Source organism: Varroa jacobsoni, unplaced genomic scaffold (assembly GCF_002532875.2).
Source record: "Varroa jacobsoni isolate VJ856 unplaced genomic scaffold, vjacob_1.0 scaffold_774, whole genome shotgun sequence".
Taxonomy (NCBI): Eukaryota; Metazoa; Arthropoda; class Arachnida; order Mesostigmata; family Varroidae; genus Varroa; species Varroa jacobsoni.
The window spans coordinates 337,896-359,119 of NW_019213676.1; the positions used below are offsets into that span (position 1 = coordinate 337,896).

At 40.8% G+C, this 21,224-nt stretch overlaps 1 protein-coding gene and 1 long non-coding RNA gene across 5 annotated transcripts in view; one reads left to right on the top strand and one right to left on the bottom strand.

Moving 5' to 3' along the window:
* The window catches only part of cib (thymosin beta cib), a 39,471-nt gene that overhangs the window by 14,750 nt on the left and 3,497 nt on the right, over positions 1-21,224 (bottom strand). The window contains exons 1-3 of one of the 4 annotated variants that reach the window (XM_022838745.2): positions 6,259-6,277; positions 1,576-1,720; positions 561-674 (exon numbers count right to left, since the gene is read on the bottom strand). In XM_022838745.2, coding sequence (XP_022694480.1) covers positions 561-674; positions 1,576-1,720; positions 6,259-6,270 — 271 coding nt within the window. In that variant the 5' untranslated portion in view covers positions 6,271-6,277. Of the gene's footprint in view, positions 1-560; positions 675-1,575; positions 1,721-3,301; positions 3,321-4,727; positions 4,747-6,258; positions 6,278-21,224 lie in introns of those variants that run through there. The other 3 variants (XM_022838748.2, XM_022838747.2, XM_022838746.2) reach the window with 3 other exon arrangements.
* Positions 4,840-10,902, top strand: LOC111263567 (uncharacterized). Its single transcript, XR_002682294.2, has 3 exons — positions 4,840-5,174; positions 5,963-6,085; positions 8,261-10,902. It is a non-coding gene; the product is annotated as an uncharacterized LOC111263567 (long non-coding RNA).

A 21,224-nucleotide genomic window follows, 5' to 3' on the forward strand; every position in this document is an offset into this window, starting at 1 on the left:
GGCAACATGATACACGTTCGACTTAAAAGCGACCGTTACGAAAAGACAAAGGATTAGTCAGAAGGAAATATCGGAGTAAGATGACGATAGCGTTGTACGTGGGAGCAACAACAATTCCGTTACCAGTGCACACACACACACACAGACAAATCCGATCTTCACGGGCTGATAGGAAAAACATCGGAATCAGAAGACAGGTAGTACTAATTAAAGTAATATTGGTAGAACGAACATTGCTTTGATAGTTAGAAACAAGTCGAAAATTGTAGGACGAATCGAACAGAAGAGCAGTTTGCCATAGTTGTAAATGCTGTCATTAAGTAAGTAAAGGGGGAAACGCTCAAGGACAAGTTCAATACAGGAGGAAGTCGGGAATTGAAGCAGGTAAAAATTTCATTAGCAGCATTTCATGGCTCGACAGCTGTTTTTGTTATTACTGTGAAACTGCGCAGAAAATTCAAGTCACCACTATTTCTATATCATCTTAGACACGACATGATCAGGTTGTAGTTGAGCTGTCGCCGTTGCTGTGGTACTACGACAAGACAATGATGACTCACTCTCTTTGGTCGGTAGCGGATTCTTCAGCTGCGTATTAGCATGCTTCAGCTGAGACTGGTTGAAACTCTCCACGCCCTGAAGCAAACCCTGGTGAGTTTTTTCCCCTTCGATGTCTGTTCGCCAGCGAAAGATCAGCGACCAACAAAGTCAGAGAAGATACGCCGCACATGACAGGATACAATAGACGGTGTTAAAAAATCCGATGATTGAGTGTGAGCGGATGGATGAATAGAAACGAGAGTCGATAGGTCACCATCGATCATGAATTCAATCGAGCGCAATCGTCAGGGGCGTCGCGATGTAGAGTAGATAGGAAGGATATATTATAATTTGATAATTCAACAGGCAACCGTTCGGTAACAGGATTCGATGGGTAGAACAATGTGCAGAAGTTCAACCGGGAGGAACAGAAGACAGATGAAAACAAATTGTTTACTAAATGAATTTACTTGATCCAAACGAATAAACGCTATGTAATTATGATTATAATAATAATATTACTTGGAAGTTATGAGCAAAACCATACTACTGACTAATAAGTATCATTGGGTGCTATATATCCCGCTTGCTAGCGATAAATCAGTAAAATATTACCGTTAGTTGTCAAATGAATTTATAAACGCCGACATTTTCAAAAACCTATCAATAAAAGATAATAGAAAACTGCGTATACCGGCTGGGTTTTTGAGACTCGTATACGTGATAAGGTCAAGGACCTGTCAAGATAAACAAAGACAACTTTCAGGCTAAATTTGTTAACAAGAGTGCATAATCGAGGTCAACATGCTTTGCTTGAATCAGCGAATTATAAAAGTATCATTTTTTAATTATTTGCCTTTTAATAAAAAGAAAAGAGAAACGGAAAAGTATTCACACTTACAGAGGTGCGAACAGGATAATATGCAAACTATATCTTGAACGCCCTCTAATGCCAAAAATTTAGCGTATTTACAGTTACAAAAAGGCACAAATGTCTAAATTAGCTAGATTTATTAAAACCTGGTGGATACTTACCTTCTTTGGAGGGAAGAACGACCTTCTCCTGAGTCTGCGTCGCTTTCAGCTTTTCCTGCGAGAAATTTACCAGCTCGTCGGCAATAGCGGCAGCAGGCTTTGGGAGACTATCTTCGGAAGACATGCTTACGGTTTTCGGCTTGATCTAAAAAAAGCAAGCAAAGCGCATACATAATTGCTTAATATTAATGCACAGTCGATAAATGCGTTGAAACAACAAAACAACACCGATGAGCCTATTGCGGAGTCGAGTGAGTGTTTTTAACGTAACATCGTATTGATTTCTCACAGGTGCCCTGCGCTATATTAAACTGTATTAATTACAATTATATGCTATTCTTCTGATATCCAGAACCAAGCAGCGTAATCTACAACAATAAACACCCATTACTAACAAAGAATATACTTAACCATGTTACACAGCATACCCTAGTTGCTGATTGTTGAAAATTAATATAAATGTACCAATGTAGCGAGCAGCATCGAATAATAATGACAACATGGCCATAACTTAAATAAAATGCAGGAAACGTTACTATCTTTTCTGCCTATCCTAAGCTTTCGATCGATAATGCTCAGAAGGCTTTTTTTTTGTTTGGAAGTTGCCAATAAATATCCTGCCTGAGTATTGTGTGGTGCTTGTTGGCTTAGAGATTTTGGGGGTACATTATATCAATCGATGACATTACAACAACTCAGTTAGGCTATCTGTGCTAAGACCGCTGTTCTTTCTCGTTCCATCTTCAGATGTTTTTTGCATGCTAGCGGGGAAACTAATATTAGCAACCTTAGCTCTAACGTACCTATGATTAGCCAGATAGCTCTCTGTTCTTCGCTGTATGGAAAGTAGTTAATCGACGTATTTGATCTAGTCTAATTTGACTGGATATATTAAGCATCGATAGGAGCTTTATAGGGCAATAGATGGAATGAATAGATTAAATCGATTTTTATACTTTGCTGTCGCAGGCGTTTACGGGTAACCTTTTTACTATCGTTGCACCTTTGTTCCTTCGTATACATTTCTACATATCCCCTGTGCTATACTGAATTCTATATGAATTCATAGAAGAAACATAGGAGAATGAACAATTTTTAGTGTATTTTACCTGTGTATTTCCTATCTTTTACTTCTTGAATATTTTGGATGTTTGAATATTCGCTTAAAATCTCAAACGTTTGAGAACCCCCTTTATCTTCGGTAAAGACTCGAAAGTGGTAACCTTTACTGATGTAAGCCTGACCTATAAAAAATTTACTTGGCCGATCTTGGATAGCTTTGCCATTCTCTTCGGAATATTTAACAGATCTTTCTACGAGGCAGCCTCAGGTAACGCGAAATTAATTATGAAATGAGAACTTCAAAAAACATAATTATCAACTATTATTTTTTTTAGGTATACGTGTCAAGAGAAGTTTAGACCAATGCTTAAAAGAACGTTTAAGTTTTTACACGATGCGTTTCAAGCGGACTTCAAGATGATCTACTGGATTATTTAAAAAAAAAAGTCAAATAACTTTATCCTAATATGATAGTTCCAGAGAAGCTTTTGTTGTTGATTTTTAAGCAGCAATTAAAAATGTCTAATAATTTGTGCGACTTCTCGTTGGCTTAGTCTGCACATTAGTTTCAGAACTTTCTCGACACCTCAAACGTGCAGAAAACTAGTTTATGGCTAAAAAAAACTATTTAACGTTGGTTATTTTGTGTAAATTGTAAACAAACCTTCGCTTCGGCTACTGCATGGCCGTGTGTTCGTCTATTTGCTGATGGAATTGCGCCATAATCTACCTCTCTCGCTCAGCCGCGTTCATTAATCGAACATTACGCTCCCACCTGCAACAGCTCCCCACCGCCTAACTTCAGTAGGTAAAATTAACATTGCACGCAATTCAGTAGTGCTTCTCCCTCAGCTATTTTTTCTACTATTGCTATTGCCAGTACGGCTAGCCGACCGAAAACTCCGCTGTGCACCAGTTTCACAATGTATTTTTAACAAATAAGATCAGAAACTGCCACACACGCTCTCCCCAGACGGACAGACCCAAAAAAAAAGCCGACCGACCGACCGACCGCCAGTAGTATCAGTGCGCTACAACCTACAACCAACGAGCCAGCTCCAGTTTACTCGGCATTTTTTTCAAAATGGTTCTTCAATATTTCTCTCTGCGCACCTGTTTTCTGCTCATTTTCCGCTTCGCCTTATTCGTCGTGGTTCAGAGATCCGAGATAAATTGCAACGCAAAAACAATGCACGCTAGCTATTCTCTCGTTTTCGTTTTTCTCGGTCGCTATCAGTCGGCCTCTATTCACGTGTGTGTTAAAAGTTTTGGTTGTTTTTAGCTACAGGCTTTCCCACTCCCCATTTATTTGGCTCCGTCGTGATCCTCATTAGCTAGCTGAAGTATCTACTTGCGTTTGACGCAAAAGTAACAGTGTTTCTCTGTACCGTGTGCCGTTCCTGGGGATCGCCGCCATGACTTGCCAATCTCGGCAAAACACTACCGCCGTCGTTATGTAGGCCATCTTCTTCGTCACGTGCTCACAGATTTCATTCTTGGCGTCTTGTGGTAGAACGCATGGCGATTTACACCTTCTGCTTCCCTTCTGCCTCAAAAGCCAGACCCAGTCACCGAAGTGAAATTTTTCAACTCGTTTTCCGCTTTGTTCTATCTGTCCTGCAGTCGCCTTCATGTACGAACCTGGTTTATTTTTCCTTAGTGTTTAATCGTTGGCGCGTCTGTCACAATCAGGGCCTGTTACTGCGGCCAAGTATGCTCGTAATGCCAAGCCCGAAGCGGACTGCCATCTGCCTTTCTATGGATAACTTTCGAGAATAGCAATAACAGCAATGGCGCCATGAGCAACAATTCGCAATTCTTTATAAGTACGATCTTCTACTAGAACGGTTACTATAGCCCGAGAAAGCTACACGTTGATGCCAAATTTATGTCGCATCGAAACGTTAGAAGATATCAGCAGTTTTTTTCTGGATTTAATATCCTCTGTGTTGGTTCTAACTGGTTGCTCTTGTAGTAGACAAACATATGCGGAGTGTCACAGAAATCTGTAGCAGGTGGGTCATTAAAATACATTGCCATATGCCTATAACCAGAGGCTGCGCAATGGCTAAAAAAAGACAGTTCCATACCAACTAATATTCCGATCAATTTGTGCAGTCATTTCTCAGTCCGCGCCAGTGAAGAGCTTAAATTCATTAAGTAGCGCCCGTTCATCTGGTCGTGGCGCCCGAATTTCTCAACCGTCGACTGGGCTGCCACACAACAAACGAAATTGCAAAACAAACAAAGAATAGAACTAGCAGACGAACCGCAGCTTATTTTTCTTCTACAGTACCGTATGACTCAACATCTCCTGCTGAAGTGTCCCTTGATACACAGCGCCAACTACACGACATATAAGCTGCTTATAGCAGACGACAACCAAAACAGAGCTACTAAACAGTGCCATGTTGCGTTCTAGACAGAACACTTAATAGCACAAAGAGAAACGGTGTAAATAAAGAGAACTCAGGCTCGATGAAGAACGAGAAAATCGGCGAAAAGCAGCAGTATCTCACGACTCATAGGGTTTGCTGGTGAGTATCATTATTGACCGATTGTCACAGCCCCACAATGACGAACGTGCAAGCGACAGCCTGAGCGACCATTTCTTCAAATCCAGCAAAGGCAGAAATCCAGCTATTCGAAGTGGGCTGATACCCACCATTTGTTGAATAATAAAAATACTAATATAGTATATAATAACAGTAGTAGAGGCACCGGTCTGTACCTATCTATTTATTGTTTTTATGGGCAGAATGGCCGCTTTAGTACCCATCGCCTTTTCTCAGTCAGCGAAACGAACACAGAATGTGAGCTCTGTGTAGTGGATAGAGCGGTAACGAAGAGGATATGAAAGTTAACGTGCTAGGCCAATTTGATGGCTCTTCTGGTCGAATTGTTTTCGTTTTGATTAGCTTGCGCCGTAAGGTGTAAATACATTTGAATTTTTATTGTTTCTATTCCAAACTGTTACAATTAAATAGTACCAGCATTCATTCACTACAATACGCTAGTAAACTTTCTAACAGACCGGAATTTATTATAATTATTAGCTTCAAGTTAGTTCGATGCCCATGAAATGAGACATGGTTTAGTGAAACAAAATTGCAAGCAATCAAATAATAAAGCTGAGGTGAGCGGCGACTGCGCGATGTATTTGGACAATGATGACGCCGCTGTGGGTCAGTATAGTCCGATGATAGTGTGAACTTTTATTGCTTGGCTGTTGATCTATTATATGTGCCGGCATTCTTCGGCATATATGTTCGGCATAATCTTTCGCAAAATTCAAACTAGGAGTTTTTGTCTTACATAATCGAAGATAGGAAAGCAAAGAGGAGATAGCAGATTCAAAATGGCGATATGACTTGCCGGCAGCTGACCTGATGACAATGGGAGCGAAAAGTTAATCTTCGTGATCTCGGACCATGTCGGCCAGAGTAAGGTATTATGAAGATTTACAAAACAGAAATCGATCTAATAAAAGCTGCAGATATCTAGTATTACGTAAAATCGAAAGCTCCCAACTTAAAAATAAGCAAAACTCTTCTTGTATAGTTAACAATAATTGTAACATCGACAATTAAACTAGTTACATATTAACTTGTTCTTACGTACGTTACATGACATGCAAAAGTTTTCCCTTGGTTGATTGAGACTCAACTACGCGCGTCCGAAGCGCAGTTGTTAATCGAGGTAAATAGCCCAAGATACGCGCCAAGCGGCGAATAATGTTAGCTACACTCCCCGATCGCTGTAACGACTATAGGTATTTCAACAGCAAGAGAAAGCTGAAACAACCGCCTTCTTTTGCTCTTGTTGCGAACTGGCCATGGTTATCGTGTTGGCCGCGTTCCGGAGCCCAACGGTCTGACCCGATGGCTCAGTTGAGTGTTGTTGGGCTCTGACTGCGCGGGCGCACGCCCAAAAATACGACCCACCAACCAAGCAGCGGCCAAACAACAGTTATCGGCATTATCGTCCACAGCAACAACGGCAAATAGAACATTTCTTCGAGACGCCACCGTCGTAACAACAACACAGTTCTACTGTCATGAGCATACCGCCATGGCGGGTGCCGCTGCTGCTGTTATCATAGAAGGGACAGTGCATCATTACACAACAGCTACATGAATGCGGCGCAGCAGTACATCGACAACGGCCAGCCGCATTTATATACCTAGTGGCCAGCCAAAGGGATCAGCCGTTGGCTGACGAGAAGTCTCAAAGCGGCCGTGGTGCTTCTATTGCCGCTAACGACGGCGGTACTAATGGTGAATGGCCACCGCTGCTGCTTCTAGCGCGAGCAGCAGTTCCAAGAAAGGCGACAAAATCGTGCAGAAAGTTACGCAACGAAATCGTGCCGTGCTGGACGTTGCAATAGATGTAGCGAAATGCTCATCGCAAAAGACAGACGGAACCATTACCTGGCTGCATTTCGTCCATGTTATATATTATGTAGCTCATACAAAACTATTATAGCATTCGTCCGCTGTAGCCGGCGTATTCAAGAACAGTGGCAGCTACAGTATCAATAACACACACTTAATATATCCAAACATGTATATTCAATAGGATTGTAGGGCTGTCTTGGTTTTACATGTGGTTTCTACTGACAACCGTGCGCGAAAAGTCTGTAGAAATGGTCTACAATGTACAGAATGATTTGACACGATTCTTCCGTGTATGTCTTATGTCCAAATAAGTTTTATAAATATACAGCTATGTAGACTTGGTATTATTGCTGGCGTAGCTATTTACTCAATAGGCAAAGATTAAAGTTTGACAACAAATAGATAGACGTCGACAATTTTGTTATTATTGTAACGTCACACGGAGTTCACGGAACATTCCTCGAAGGACTATGCAGATAGTCGTCAAACAGTTGTTCGATGGTGATGATATATTATAAAATCTTTGGCGGACGACGTAATCCGTGTAGTTGAAATGGTCTACCACAGAAATGTTGATGTTATTTGAATAATCGGTTTCATTCAAATTTAGCCTTCTACATTCACTATGATAAATATTATTCTCTCCTGGTTGATCTTACGCTTGTGACCCGTAGCGTTTATAGACTTAATTGAAGGTTATCAATTTCACGATGGTTACAACCAACAAATGATGCCGTGTTACGAAATACCGTAGAGACCAGACATACACTGCAGTTACCACCAAAAACTTGGCTGCATATATATATATATATATATATATATATATCTTGTGGATTTTATAGAAATATTTTAGAAAGCCTAATTATCGACACTGGTTATCAGCCCTAAAAAATGGTCAAGGTTTTTTAGCAAACCGGAAATCTCAGGTTAACATTTCGACGCGCGCCTGAGTTGCCTGTTCTGTTATCCATAGCAATTAAATAACACCAGGAGGACTATCGAACCGATCATAGCGAATGCTACTAAACACTATTCTTTCTATATCAATGATAAATTGTTGATCGCCGATAAATCATCTAACCTCCATAGTATAGCATTCAATGCTTTCCAGGTCTCTTTACTCTTAGCACTGGTTGACACGCGTGCATAGTTCTAGCTGATAGAAACTGATGCGTTGATTTCATCGTTTTTGTCGCTTTTTCCTTAATCATAATGCTTTGTAACAGGCCAAGCCGAGTTGACCGTTCCACTTATCCTTCACGCTTCCCAGCCATCATATTATTGAACACTCAATACGAATAATGTTTTACCAATGACGAATACTAAGCCAAATAAACAAGTAAAGGTTTGTAATGAAAAGCCGTCTGTCCGGTCAACCTACGGATTCTACGGTGCGTCAAATAGGAAAAACAAACAACCGCTAGATGGCGCTGAGTAGTGACTGAAACAACAGCTTTATCCATCGAAAGGAGGATTAAAATTAACAGCAGCACCTGGTAGCGAGTGAACCAACATTTGAAGACAATCAGTCGTCGTGATTGAAATGCTTTAATCCTCCTGAGCTAGAAGAACAGTCCACCACAACTGCTACAAGATCACCCCTTAGACGATACCAGACGGCATTTCATTACGGCTACGCTGGACTGCGTAGCTTAAATAAGTCGTGTCACAGAAAACCATGTAAATATCCTTTTCCACGAATGACAAATGAATACGTACGTTGTTTTTTACTCACTTGTAGAATTCCCTCAATAGCGTTGTATTTTACTCTCATACCTTCCACAAGAAAAAACATTTCAGTTTCGTCATGCATTACATATTACAATATACAAGATATGCCACATATCTATACAGACTGATACATGCGTATTATGAGGACCAAGTACTTGTCAACCAATGATCAACATTGCATCATTGCCGAAGGCAAGACTCTAGATGCTTTTTGTAGGGAAACTGGGGATAGGTTTCGAAAACTCAATACATAAAAAATAAACTAATTTAACATATCCTGGTCGTAAGTGCCTTGCCGTTATTTTGCCGTTGCCTAGACCGTTACGCAGCCTATTAGCTCTACGTACGTTAGTGCTACCATCGGTCGCTATCCGAGATGAGAATCTCGAAGCGACGCTAGCTTTGCTGTAGACTCACGCACAATACCGGCTGACGTTTTCCCCCTTCCGGCGCTGCTGTTTAGAATGTTGACCCAGCGAATAAGCAAAACATAATGCGCGATTCCCCAAGCTTAGTCGACGCCAGAAACAACATTTACAAGTGGGCCCACATTACGTACAACAGCATATAACAATGTTGGTTTTCCTATTTACTAATTATGACTAGGAACGTGTTCTTTTCAAAGACAGTCGAGCTTTGTACACACATTATCGCCGCAGCCACGGCCGTAAAAATGAGATGAAGCAGTAGGGAATGAACACCAGATTATCCGTTAGCTCTATTCTATCATGAAAAAAAATATTTTCTCTATGGCAACTAATGCAAGCCAAACATTTCTAGTATTCCAAAAATATCGCAATGACTGTTAGACTTGCGTTTTGTGTCACAAGTTGACCTGTGATATTACTTTTGTTTTAGTTTTTTTTGTTTTAGTGTTAGTTTTGCTTTAGATTTGCAATGCACGATAAAAGTAAAAAAACAATCTATGAGTTCTTACTTTGTGTCTTTGCATTATTTTTGTATTATTTTCATGTCACTAGATTTGCGCTCTGGTTTTCTTTTTATTATATAACATATGCATACGTTGTTGTAAGTTCGTATCACTAGCAAACAAGTGGCTGCCGTTATCTCTACAAAAATAGATTACTTTTAATATTCAACGTTTTAGTTTCCTGGCGAGCGTGAGTGGACGAAAATAGATCCACGACATATCTAAGTATTGCGCACCGCATACTCTCAGCAGCTGGAATGATGAAGCTGGTCTGTGATGTTGGCAGCTCATTCAGATACTGTAACACCCTGAGATGAGGTAAAGATTTTGTCAGAAGACGATAGGAAGGAGGCTGGTTACAGGAGGATGGCAGGCAGAGTTGCCATTCGTCCGATCATCGGCCTTCATCGTAACCACGTCTAATACGCTATTCTCTACATTTCCTGTGAAAAGGAGGTGCGTCTGAAATGTCGTTTCTAGGAGCAAACACTTGCAGATAATAGTAACTTCGGGTGGTTGTTTAAAATGTTCAAACGAGATTACAGTGCGCTACTATCTATTTTCACACTGAATACTGTGACGTATATACTAAGATTTGAGATTATAGATAGATTCTTTGATTGTAAAATTTATATTCAAACTATAAGATTCAGTAGAGTTGGTTAGTAAATAGCACGAGTCTCTTTTTTCACTGCCATATTTTATATGTACATGAAAAAGGATGGAAATTAATTTATAAGGTAAAGTCGAATTTATGATTATTGCCGGACTGATTTCGGTATTAACCATACGCAAATTCCAGAAACTTCACGTTAGTGCAGCAAATACCGATGTAAAGCCCGACAGATTTTGTCCGTCATATTCAGGTAGCTTGGGAAGCATTGAACCGATGTCATTCGTCGCTTTTACTCGGAAATAGATTTAGGTAAATTTCTTCAGTAAAACAGGACTAAGCGCCGTGGCAGCAAATGGGTTTATTATTTGTCCAACCTCTTTATTTGTATTCGAGTTGAACAAACTGTCTTATGACAGCTGACTTGTTTTAGGAGGCTTGGAAGTTCGCAATCAATCACATAACGAACTTTGGAAGTTTATGATGAAGCAATTTAATGAAGCTTTGAAGCATTTTTAAATACTTCAATCTCAGACTAATATACTCTGAACGTACTTATACCATAATAAAGATCGTGACTTTATATAGTCTTATTAAAGTACCCTCTGTTTTGCTAGATAGCATTAGGGCACTGCTTTAGCTTGAAGCATTTCCATACGTTAAGTGGCAAACGGCCTTAAGATTGATCGCTCGGCTTGTGGTCTTAACTAAATATTTTTGGATTAGTAGTAGTTGCCATCACGCCTCGATACTGTTATAATATTCCCGATAACTTTGGATAATATAATCTCCTATCGGTTTTTAATGCATTTGAGTACCTTCACGTCTGCTAAGTAACTACCTACGGATCTGCTACCGCAAAGCATCGAATCGTTTGCTCTTCCGCGTTCGACCAAATCACCCACAGATTTTCATCGCGCTCGAGCAAACCAACGCTCTCTAATTCTCTATTGACGCTGTCTATTGAGGAGTCCAGTATTGCCACGGTAAGGCCTTGCCTAGCCCCTACTAGCTACTCGTGTGACCGATCAATCTCGGAAGTAATCCGGAACATGAATAAGTCATTGTTTTAAATGTCGTCGAGCCCATAACTAAAGTGAAACATAACCAGGGCACTGCCCGGTACAGATGTAAATGTTTGATTAGGAAGTATGACTTGTCAAAGTAAACAGAAATTAATAAATTGCTTGCAGATCTATTTCGAACTGGTAGGCCTAACTCGCTAGAGGAAAGCTATTACAACATCCCCAGAGAGTTATTATATCAATATTTGTTAAGTATTGGTATGGGTGTGCTACTAGGCACTAAGGTTATGGAAAAGGCAGGTCCCGCATGTAGTCGCCTGGAAGTAGATAACTGCACACACTGTTATACGTATCCCCTTCATCATATTCAGGCTAGGCTATAGCGGCATAAATAGCTACTACAGAGATCAAATCCAGTATGAGCAGGGAAATGTACATAAATTATACCCCAGTAGGACTAAAGACAAATGATTATAGATAAAATTGCTTCACTACTTATTTGCTTATGATCATTGATATTCTCTGTTATGGAGTAGAATACATTAGATTCGAAGCTAGCCTAAGCGTCTTATCTGCTTGGCTTATAAAGTGTACGCTCGCACTCCGAGAAATCAAATTAGCGCTGTGAGACTAACAGTGACTTAGAAAATATCATTCTACAAAAAATGAGAATGCGATCATTTAACCATGTGGTAGTAGTGGCCTCTTTATATAAATAATGATTTCCACTGGCTTAAAGGTCAGACCGATTCTTTTTTTATTTTTTATTTTCATTTCACAATGCAGATAAACTATAGTTGCTTTGTGCTGCTCATACACCGCTATCGCAGAAAGCAACGGATGAAATTTAGCTCATGTCATGTTTGGGCAAATGGCATTGTGCAAGTTTCTATCGTGATATATTATTATTATTATTATTATGCATTTACATAGGAACATTTCGTTTTTTCGAAACTCAAGAATCCAATATTATATGACAATAGATAGGGAATTGTCGTGTAAGATGATAAAATGTGTACATAAACTTGATTTGAAGGGTACAGATGTTACATCATCATTGCTGTTTTCTTCGCAGATTTCTATGCAAAAACATTTCGTAGCCCGACAGTTGAATTCCTAGGGTCTTCACCATTATTTCTCTTATTATTAAACCGACATTTTAACTATCACAGCTAGTAAACCCGTTTACTGCCCGACATGTGGAAGGTATTTCAGCCTGTCTTCACTGCTATATAACCCGTTTTGCAAAATTAAAAATGGAACCAGCATAGACAAACGCTATTATTAAGCGGGATTTTGCATTAAAGGTCTACTTTTGAGGATTATGTAAGAATTTTTTATAGTCCAATTCCACGAATTGTTATTGTCAATTTAAGCTTAAATTTATTTTTACGTAATTTTTTAAAGCTATGAGATTGAAGAAAAGTACACAAGCCAACAACCACACGCGTTCGATGTGAATCCTCATATGATGCAATCGTCAGTACAGATCAAACAGAAGAAATAGAAGTTGCGTACAACTCAGATATGACGGATTAGGCGACCGTGATTGTGGGCCGTCATGTTACAATAATGGAAACGTTGAGTAGGTTGACTGTGACGAAGTGCGACTTTGGAACTTATCCTGTTAGGTGTTCACACATAAAATACAGCCAAGACGGTCTCTTTAAGTGTAGCTCATTTAAAACCGTGTAATCCTGTTGATAATGTCTTTTAGTCTGCTCTGTTCAGCATGATCTGGAAGATCTCTATTATTTAAAATATCGATAAAGGGAGCCATAAGAATCACCTCTTTTAAGCTTGTTTTCAACATTCTATTTTAGGTATTCGTAAATATTCCGCATATCAAATTGCCTGTAGATATTTGATAGGTGGAAAAAAAAATAGAAAAACTATTTCCCACCCTAATCCATTTATGTAATCGATTTACTAAGAGAATATGACTTATTAATCCTCATGTCCAACCAGAACTTTGTTGAATTACTTATTAATCATCGTTAAATATATCTGATCTGCGGAGTTATTTTAAGCGTTCTACGGAAGAAACACTTTGCCTTAAAATAAATGGCGAACACTTATCATCGACCATATCTCCAGCGGGCATTATGTATTTAGCAAGGCCATTAATGGTCTCAGCCCTTATAAACAAAGAAGCAAAAACCAGGACCCTGTCTTGCCGTATTGGTATATCTCTTGAAGAATGGACTCATTGCAATGCATCGTGTGCTGATTATGTTTCATGGTGGCCTTTGGCACACACGTAAATGATGCTTCGGAAATCTCGTTGACCGCCATCAGCGTCACCATGTAGGTCTCCCGTTTCGAGCTGCCGCGCATACACGCTGTAGTTGGGTTCAGTATAGCTCAAGCAATGGCGCTTTGTCGCATCCCAATATGGCAAGCCGTCTCTATCGTTTACACATAGAAACGCTAGTCTTCATAGGGAGTTCCACAGATTGGTCTGCCGGCGGACGACTTGCTTGTTCGGATCGCATACTGCAGCCCATTTCACTATTCCTAAAGGGCAATCATCGTTCCAGTTTGCTCGGTCAAGCGACAGGTGCCATCCATTCAATGGCAACAGCATGTCCACTACTGCAATTAAGCTACCAGAATAGCAGTGATAGCGACCATGACGATGGTACAGGGCGGAATCAAGAGGTCGCACCCCACTGTCATGAACCACTAGCGGGTAGTGCTACTGGAACTGCAAGTGGCAGACTGCAGTTGAGAAGAACTTCGGTCCGGTAGTGTTCTGCAGAGTCACCTGACTGGCTCATTGCTCTAACCTAGGATAGGCCCCAAGCGAAAACAAACAATAGTTCAAGCATGGTAATGCTATAATGAACTGCTTGAAAAGAACTGGCGTTTGTGGCCTGTAGGTCTGTCGAAAGACGAAAGGCCATGTAGCAATAGTAGCAGCTTCAGGCTTCATGCCTTAGGTATTTACAGCGTCTTGGTTGGAACCTAAGCGTCGATTTAATTATCGTAGCCATCCTACAGAACTTCTTTAAGGAATAGTTGCCATATATATGCCGCTACTTCAGTCGTCGATGACGATAACGCCACTATTAAAGATAATAATATTACGTTATGGCGCATTAGCTTCTCGGTTCTCGGCGTTGATGGATGAACGCGTACGAATAACCTCAACAATAATTAATATGATGAGTGCAACTGATGTCAGTCTGAGTACAAAGCCGAGCTAAAAGAAAGCTTACATAATACGACAGATATTTCATGAGAAGCAAACATTTTATATCGTGGTGGAACACAAGAGAGCGTTTCTGTTGTCTGTATTTTTAGAATATATGTCCTTTCTATAGTATCGAATGCCAATAAACGTTCCCTTTAAAAAATCAAGTGTCTTGGAACGACTATGGCGCATCGGTCCTGCCACTGTGATATCCTGCAGTAATTTTGCTGATTCTTTGGCCGCTAGATGATCAGTGTCGTAATGGTAGAAGAAAACTTTACGGAAAAAAATACGAATCTTAGATACAACTAAAAAATTACTTATTTCGTGTAAATTTAAAATAACTAGAACCTGTGATGTTATCATTGCTAGAATTGTATTAATGAATTCAATGAGTGCACTGCTTGCCTGCAACCCGTCAGTGGTGGTCAACGTATTTGGCAGTGTTTCATTCTTAACGATTTTCTTTCGCGTTGTATCGCGCTGTTTATCTGCTGCGATACGCAGAACACATATACAAGTCAGCGTCATTATACTGTTTTCAATGATCTTTTTTCAACGACCAATGTCGGCAGCTGCCTTGTTCACGACTGATGGAGACAGTTGTTGTGGCAAGTACCTCACGGGCTTCGATAGAGCGATTTCTTCCTCTCACGGACAACGGTTATGAAACACTTGCGCAGAGGTGGTCCTTCGATCGTAATTTCGTAATCGGATAAATACGCATCGTCCTGTGCGTTGTTTAAAGCAGCCGTCTTTCTACGCTGAGTTGACTGTTCCATTTGCTAGGCAAAGACGACATTTAACTTGGTATAATGTGTGAGGTATTGTATTGTCCTCGCCTGTAATACATTTCCAGTCTCGACTACGTGTGAAATACTATTCTGTGTATGTAACTACAAAATGGTTTATAGCACTTCAGAGTTCATATTATTACTATTAAATTGATATTATGCACGTTAATTGTGCAGCTAGCAAACGTTAGTCAATTCGTGTTCTTGTCGCGGCCGACTCGCCTGACCAGGACTAACGACACAAAAAAAAGTGGAAAACATGATAACAGAAGCGTCGTCACTATGGAGCACTTTTGAACGAATCGAAGTCGGGTCTGCGATAATCGCAGCAGCGTTGAAAATAAACAGGCAGCTGCACGTGATTTAACGGCGTTAATATGGCGTGTCTTGACAATATTTTGCAGCTGATGTCACAGAAAACGAACAGAGAGAAGCAGTCGAGTCGATCTTTTTCAAATGCGCCATCCTGCAGCCATCCGATGTGAAGACACGCACGAAGATTGAAAACTGCGTAACAATATGAACCACTCATTCTAAGAAGTGCATTTGACCATCAGCCACCAGATGTTACGATGCGGATACAACATAATGGAGCAAATCATTTTATCGTGTTCGCTGCGGATTCGAGCTTGGCCTCAAGCTACGAGACACGTGGTCGTTCTATCCGATGCGCACATTGTACAGAACGTAACCTAACAGAGGTTGGCGTTCTTTAAAATCGTAATTATTGTTGCTTCTAGATGTAATCTTATCTTGCGTTTTCTTTGAACAGAAAACGTGGACAGACGTGGTTAAAAAAACGTCGACAGGAGTCTTTGTATTAAATTGTGGATAGGAAATTTCATATTATAAAATGGATCCCCTGCCTATGAGGATCTGTCTGAAGAAATTTAAAGCTAACAATGATAGCCGACATGTAGTTCTTTCGCTCTCTTACACGTTGTTAGTAAAAATTTGTCCTATGATCGTTCATTCCTTATAGCACTGACCTTAGGCAACTGTGCCATCGCCATCCAAAACTTACCAACCTTCCATAACTGAAAAATATATGTTGCGGACGCGGTACAATGACATAGTTATATACGTGATATATATATATATATATATATATATATATATCATGGCCACAGATATTGTGTAGTAAACGATGCGTGTATTTTTATCTAGTTCACAATACAGCATTCTCTATCCATACTAGTTGTAGTTTATTTTAACCATGGACAAGGTGTACGAAAGATCTAATGGCTGATAATCGTAGACAGTACAATGTGTCTGTCGCACCGCAGACGACGTCCTGTCCGCGAAATAAAAAACACAGATATGGAAAGCGGCTTATTTTTAGCTAAATCAATCGTAAAGTTCGTGTGCGAAATCAGTTTATTTAAAAGTCGCTTCATCAATGGAGTGCCCTATCGTATAAGAGCCAACATAATTTGCTTGGGATGAGTTTAAAGCTTTAACAAAAACGTTATGGATGGACGTAAACGGGGCCCCCTTATTTGTTCGAAATCTATTCTGCTACCAGAAAGGCTCTACAAACGCCTGTCTGGAGGTGATTAGTAATTCGAGTTTTCTCAGAAAATGGAGGGTTCCGATAAAGGCAAGTTAGTGGTGCCAATGTGAGCGAACTCCTCTGGATGTAGTCTGCTTCCTATGGAACAGTTCGTGGTGTGTTTTGGGGGAAAAGGACTCTCGAAAACATAGCAATGGCTACAGCAGATCGACGACGAAAAAAGTGTTAGCTTATCGGCTTTATTTTCTAATCTTTCTATCGCCGCTTTATTTCCATAACGAACAAATTGACGCGTCTAGTGTTAAATGTAGCTGGTCATGGCACTGATAATGTAAGGAATCTTCAAAATTATTTGAAACTTACTAGATCAGCATAATAGCACAAAAGCTAAACAATGCTTTAAACAAATATATCATATCACTATTCGTAATTGCTTAACACTATATAACATATATTCAATACTATATGGTATTATTTAAACTAATGTTGCTAGAAATGTGTGTGTACAGGATTTGAACGTTGTTTTGAATGGGATTAAAATAATATTTGAGTTCATGTATGGAAATATTTTTTCCATATGCAGCCATAAATGCATATCATCATATGAGAATCAGTCCATCGAAGGAAAGTCTGTCTGCTTTTCCTTAGAGGTTTTCAAGATTTTTCAGCATGCCTGCTGATGCTTTCCAGAAGCTTCGAATGCCCCTGTAAAGCTCAGTGTCAATGGAGAGTTGCCGCTGGTTGTTCCAGCAGTCCGCCATCTGTGTCAGCTATCGCACGCCGCCATTGAGCACGAGCGAACCAAAGCTGGGAGGCGGCACCGGCCACCTGGTATGTACGTATGAGTCATTTTTTCGCGCAGGCGACTGCCGATCCAGCAGCCATGTCAGGCCGACCACGACCAGGCCAGCAATGCTGTCGTAGATGAACAGTCACATAGGCACATACGTTAGCGCAGTCACAGCTAAATCAGCCAACGGCCAGCAGCTCGCGTAGTAGCAGCATCATAACCTATGCAACGTTCTCGCAGACATAAGATAGCAAAGGGAAAACATTCGCCGAGGCGCGCGATGCGGATGCCCATGCTTAAAAGGAGTTAGCGCCAACGAGTTACAGCGACCAGCGTCAGTCGTCACTATGTGGACCCATACGTTTGGACAATTTCAAGCAGAACGGCATTGATTCAATGTACCCTGAATGGTGTGCCAGAAGAGCACAGGTGTAATTGTTATACCGAAATCTACAGATAAATTAAAACAAACCTTGCTTTGACTCACCCCGCCTTGCTTTAGCCAGTTGGTCTAAGCGATGAGCAAGCGCTCGCGAAGTTAAAATTTTGTTTCTAGTGTAAGTAAATGCAACAACAGCAATTATTTGGATAAAATAACAACTAGTTTCAGTAACTTAAATCTATCTAGGTACTATTGAACTAGCTCGTATAGGTTAGATTCGTATAATAACAATAATGAGTTGGATTCAACACATATCCGGTAACTAGAAGTCAGTCATACCAAGACAAGCTTATCAATCAGTTTACCTTTGCAGTCTTGGTCGTATGATGACTGTGTATGTGCGTTAGGTTCCAAATCGGGCAGTACAATGCGATCTCTACATTATCATACATAGGTTAATAGAAAGATATTAGGATTTGCACAGATGTGTTTGGGCAGACAAAGAACACCAACTCATGATTCTGGCACACCGATCCTCTAGGAAACGTAGGAGAAAATGCTATACCCCAGTACAAAAACAACGCTTCCCAACAGCCCCATACATACCCTGCTAATGTGAAACATCAGGTTTAGGTTTGGTCAATTTCTCTTATCATTGTCGCATACCGATAAGATACTTGCAAGAATAGCCGTAAGTAAGCAATTTAGATTCAAAGATACAAGACGAGGACATCCGAACAAAAAGAAAGGTATACATTAACTTCAAGGAAACCCCAGCGTCGACCTCAAAGTCACCACCACTATTCGTCAGCATTATCAAGACTATGGTCGCCGCGCTTTTTGTTTACCGGTGAGGCGTCTAGCGGCAAGCGATGAAACGCGTATAATGTAAGATTTTCATTCGTCTTAAGCTGCGCAACGAAAATTTCGGTGGCGAACATCTTTAAGGTGAAGATTTCTTGCAATCGGCGTAGTTTCATGTCGGCTGTCGGAGAGGTTTCTGCCTAAAACCACAACTGTCAAGCGATCAAAAGCTCCGCTAGCAGATCGTTATCGCTCTATTTACATTCTGTGAGTCTGTGCTGAGTTGCTCGGTGATGTCACGATCGTTGTTGACGCCGGCAAAAGTGATTTGAAATTTTACCAGTCCTAAACGAATGTTTTTTTCTTTTTCTGCGAGATACGCTACGATCGACGATAGATTGGTTCAATGCAGTTACCTACTTCAGAGAAGATTCCATCTATGTCGTAACCTCATTGGTGGAGAAAAGAGCTGAATTAATAATCATAGGGCCACGTCATTACGAAAAGAACCCTTTTCAGCTTTCCCGTAGCTGGTAGAGTCTTCACTTAAATAATGAAGTATACGCTGTGATTTGATGCTTATAAGGCTACATTTCTACTCAGACAAAGAATAAAGCCTAAAAGTGTTAGTATGTCGGTGATATAAACAAACTTGATACAATAAGGTAAATGGTAACTAACTCACTTTTTCCGGAGGATCTAATAACATTGTCTTTTGAATGCCCACATAGACGAGCGATTAAATTAAAACGATATAGTTCATTCTGGTGAAAAACTGTGGACTGTTATTGGTTTTGTGATAATGCATAGGCATTTATGTGGCCCAGTGGAAGCGCATGCGGGATTAGTTATTTGTAGACAAGATATAAGTTACGGCGAACGGCTTATGAATTTTGGCGACATAATTAGGCACGCCTTGTCGATATCGAATCGAATAGTTAGAGTTGTTCCTATTTCAAAAGAATCATATTTAGGCGTAACGGATCCGGACTCTTATGAATTGTTATAACCAGGTGTGATTCGAGTAAAGTAAGGCCCGGCTTTAGGGGTTGTCCTTCAACTGGGTGAATCAAGTATGAGGTAAAACTAACTCATGCCCAGTTAAAGGTCTTCTCTCTTTCAACTAAACGGTCATTTGACTTTTTAATGGCCAACAACAGTTTTCAAAAACTATTTTATTATTTGAGAAATCTCAACAGCTACGAAGAAACCACGCGATGGTGACGAGCTGAGCTCGTTAAGACAACTGGTCCTTGTACCATTCGTAGTCGTGTAGGTTTCTTCGATAGGTGGCACGAACAAACACCGACTCGTTTTACTTTCGTTCAATAGTACCCTTGCATTTGACTCGTTCATCAATTATCAAGGATACTCAAAAATGGAAAAGCGGAATAAAAGTTGAACTCAGTCCTGCACTTGGAATGTCCAGGCGTCGCATAAACTTTTCTACCAGTGCTTATTGTGCTAATTTGTCTGCGTGTGGACGCTAATAATAACAGCGACAAGTCCAGTTTTGTTTGAACAAACCAGAGTCGCCACACAAGCCGACCCCTGGTTGGCCCACGGATTACGAACCAAGCCCAAGCAGAACACTCGCTGCGATCAGTCGGTAGACGCAGATCGCGATCCCGGAGTCGGTAGTGATCACCAACAGCAGCCGCCATTAGCGGCAACCAGCCGTTCAACGACTAACTGATCTAGCCAGACATAGAGCCAACAGGCCCAGCGAGCAACAAACTGTCGTTGGCAGCAGCTGACTTCACTGACTCGATGGGACGGGATGCCGGCGGTTGTCGCCGGCAGCTGCCGCTGCCGTGTACAAGCAACTGTAAGATAGACAGGCAGCGACTCCTTGCAGCAACAACCAGAAACGATGACAGATAGACAAACCCTTAGAGTCGCTGGAAGCACGAGATCAGCGACAAGGGTGGCATCAGCAACGTGTGCCAACTAGCATGAGCGAGACCATCGCTACGCAGCTACCATGGGTAACATTCAAAGCATCTACATCGCCATCCTCATGCTAATGTAGAATGAGTCCAACGGTGGCGAGTGCCGCAACAACAGACGCCCAGATCTTCCAGTAGCGCTAGTGCTGGTGATGGCAACAAACGCATAAGCTATTTCATCATCATTTTTGCTAGTAAATGGCGACGGCGCTGACGATGACGACGTGTCCAGTAAGTGGACGACGCTATCGCGTACTAACCTACTACAGGCTTCCCCTAACATGGTAAACAGCGTTCGAAATGAGTCATGTCAAACATGAGCAGACTCTTAGCACACTCAATATGGTAATCAAAAGCAGCGGCGTCCATGTGTTGCAAGCACTAATTACGACTAAGCGAACGCGACCGCCGATGACGCTCAATCGAACCGCACGCAATAACAACAACAAAAACAGCTGTAAC